Source organism: Cyprinodon variegatus, unplaced genomic scaffold (assembly GCF_000732505.1).
Source record: "Cyprinodon variegatus isolate N-32 unplaced genomic scaffold, C_variegatus-1.0 Scaffold27, whole genome shotgun sequence".
Taxonomy (NCBI): domain Eukaryota; kingdom Metazoa; phylum Chordata; class Actinopteri; order Cyprinodontiformes; family Cyprinodontidae; genus Cyprinodon; species Cyprinodon variegatus.
The window spans coordinates 353,408-354,870 of record NW_015150480.1 but is presented as its reverse complement, the minus strand read 5'-3'; the positions used below and the strand labels follow the sequence as shown (position 1 = coordinate 354,870).

The window sequence follows — 1,463 nt, the reverse complement described above, 5'->3', positions numbered from 1 at the left end:
CATAAGTTGGGGTGTCTAGCTTATCCAAAACCTCTGAGTACCTTGTGCTTTACTTATGCATAACTTATCAAGTACTTCTCTCCAACGCATATCAACGTATCTGAAGTGTTACAGACGAGCGCTAAACTTGTAACTGCTCGTAACTTCCAGCTACTATATAATGCTGTATTGGCAGCGTTTTGGTATAAAGGGGTTCACAGGAGGAAACTGTCAGTTCTTCTCCAGAGTTCATCCCCATCATAGGGTGAGCCTAACCTTCTTTCTTTCTTTTCCTTTTTATTAATTTATTTTATTTATTTTAAATTTTTTTGGCGGCGGTAAACAGCAGCTAGGTTAATACCGCGATCAAAGAAATCTTTTTATGCTGAAGAGGCGCATCACTGCACCTGAGCTTTAACCAATAGCCATGAATTGTGCATTATTTCATGAGCATTACAGTGCCGTGCACTATGCATAAGTTAGGCTGTCGCTCTGGACTCGTTATGAATACTCTATGTATACGCCCAAAATATAAAAAAAAATACATAGAAAGTTCAGCGTATGCCAGCGTTTTACGATATTCTTGGACGTCAGGCATCCGCTGGCTAAATCGGCAAGGTGTGACAAGTCCCTGAGGAACGAAAAATCCCTGAGAGGGGTAATCATGGTAACATAGGGATCAGGGCGGACGTTCAGTCACAGCTTCATTCTGCTGGCGGACAGGCTGGTTCATTTTGCAACAGCACTGTGATGCTGGTTTCCTCTAGGAGTTGCAGGTCTAGCGCCACTAGTGGGTAAAGTTACAAAGTGCTGCTTTAACACAACTATTGGTGTTTTTTCTATAATTTCTATAACATGTCTTTATAAATTGTAAAAGTCTGTGTTGTCTGTTTTTAGTAGACAGCTTATATCTGTCTGTTTTCCTTCTATCTTTTAGGTCTTTGTTGCATCGATGAGTTCGATAAGTTGGGCAGCCAGCAGCAGGCTCTGCTGGAAGCCATGGAGCAGCAGTCAGTGAGTCTGGCTAAAGCCGGCATCGTCTCTTCTCTGCCGGCGAGGACGTCTGTTGTTGCCGCTGCCAACCCCATCGGAGGGCACTACAACAGAGGGAAGACCGTCTCAGAGAATTTAAAGTCAGTTTTCCTAAACAACATCGGTATGGTTTGAGGTGTTTGGAAGGTGGACGTCTTTTTGGAGTAGTTCTTATGTTCTTCTGTGTGTCTGTAGAATGGGCTCAGCCCTTCTGTCCCGCTTCGATGTCGTGTTTCTTCTTCTGGACATCCCGGATGAGTCCCACGATCGCCGGCTGTCAGAGCACGTCATGGCAAACAGGGCGGGGAAAGGCAGAACCAGCAGCGCCACAGTCACCAGGACCAGTAATGACCTAGAGACCTCCATCCTGCTGCAGCACTCCACCCTGCCGCTGTCTGAGCGCCTGCAGGTTAAACACCATAAACTTTCTTCCCATTACCAGAAACTGTGTT

The 1,463-nt window shown here is 45.4% G+C and overlaps 1 protein-coding gene across 1 annotated transcript in view; it reads left to right on the top strand.

Annotated features, from left to right (window-relative positions):
- Window positions 1-1,463, top strand: part of LOC107098698 (DNA helicase MCM8-like) — a 12,256-nt gene that overhangs the window by 6,445 nt on the left and 4,348 nt on the right. The window contains exons 5-6 of the mRNA XM_015396512.1: window positions 917-1,112; window positions 1,207-1,420. Coding sequence (XP_015251998.1) covers window positions 917-1,112; window positions 1,207-1,420 — 410 coding nt within the window. The remainder of the gene's footprint in view (window positions 1-916; window positions 1,113-1,206; window positions 1,421-1,463) is intronic.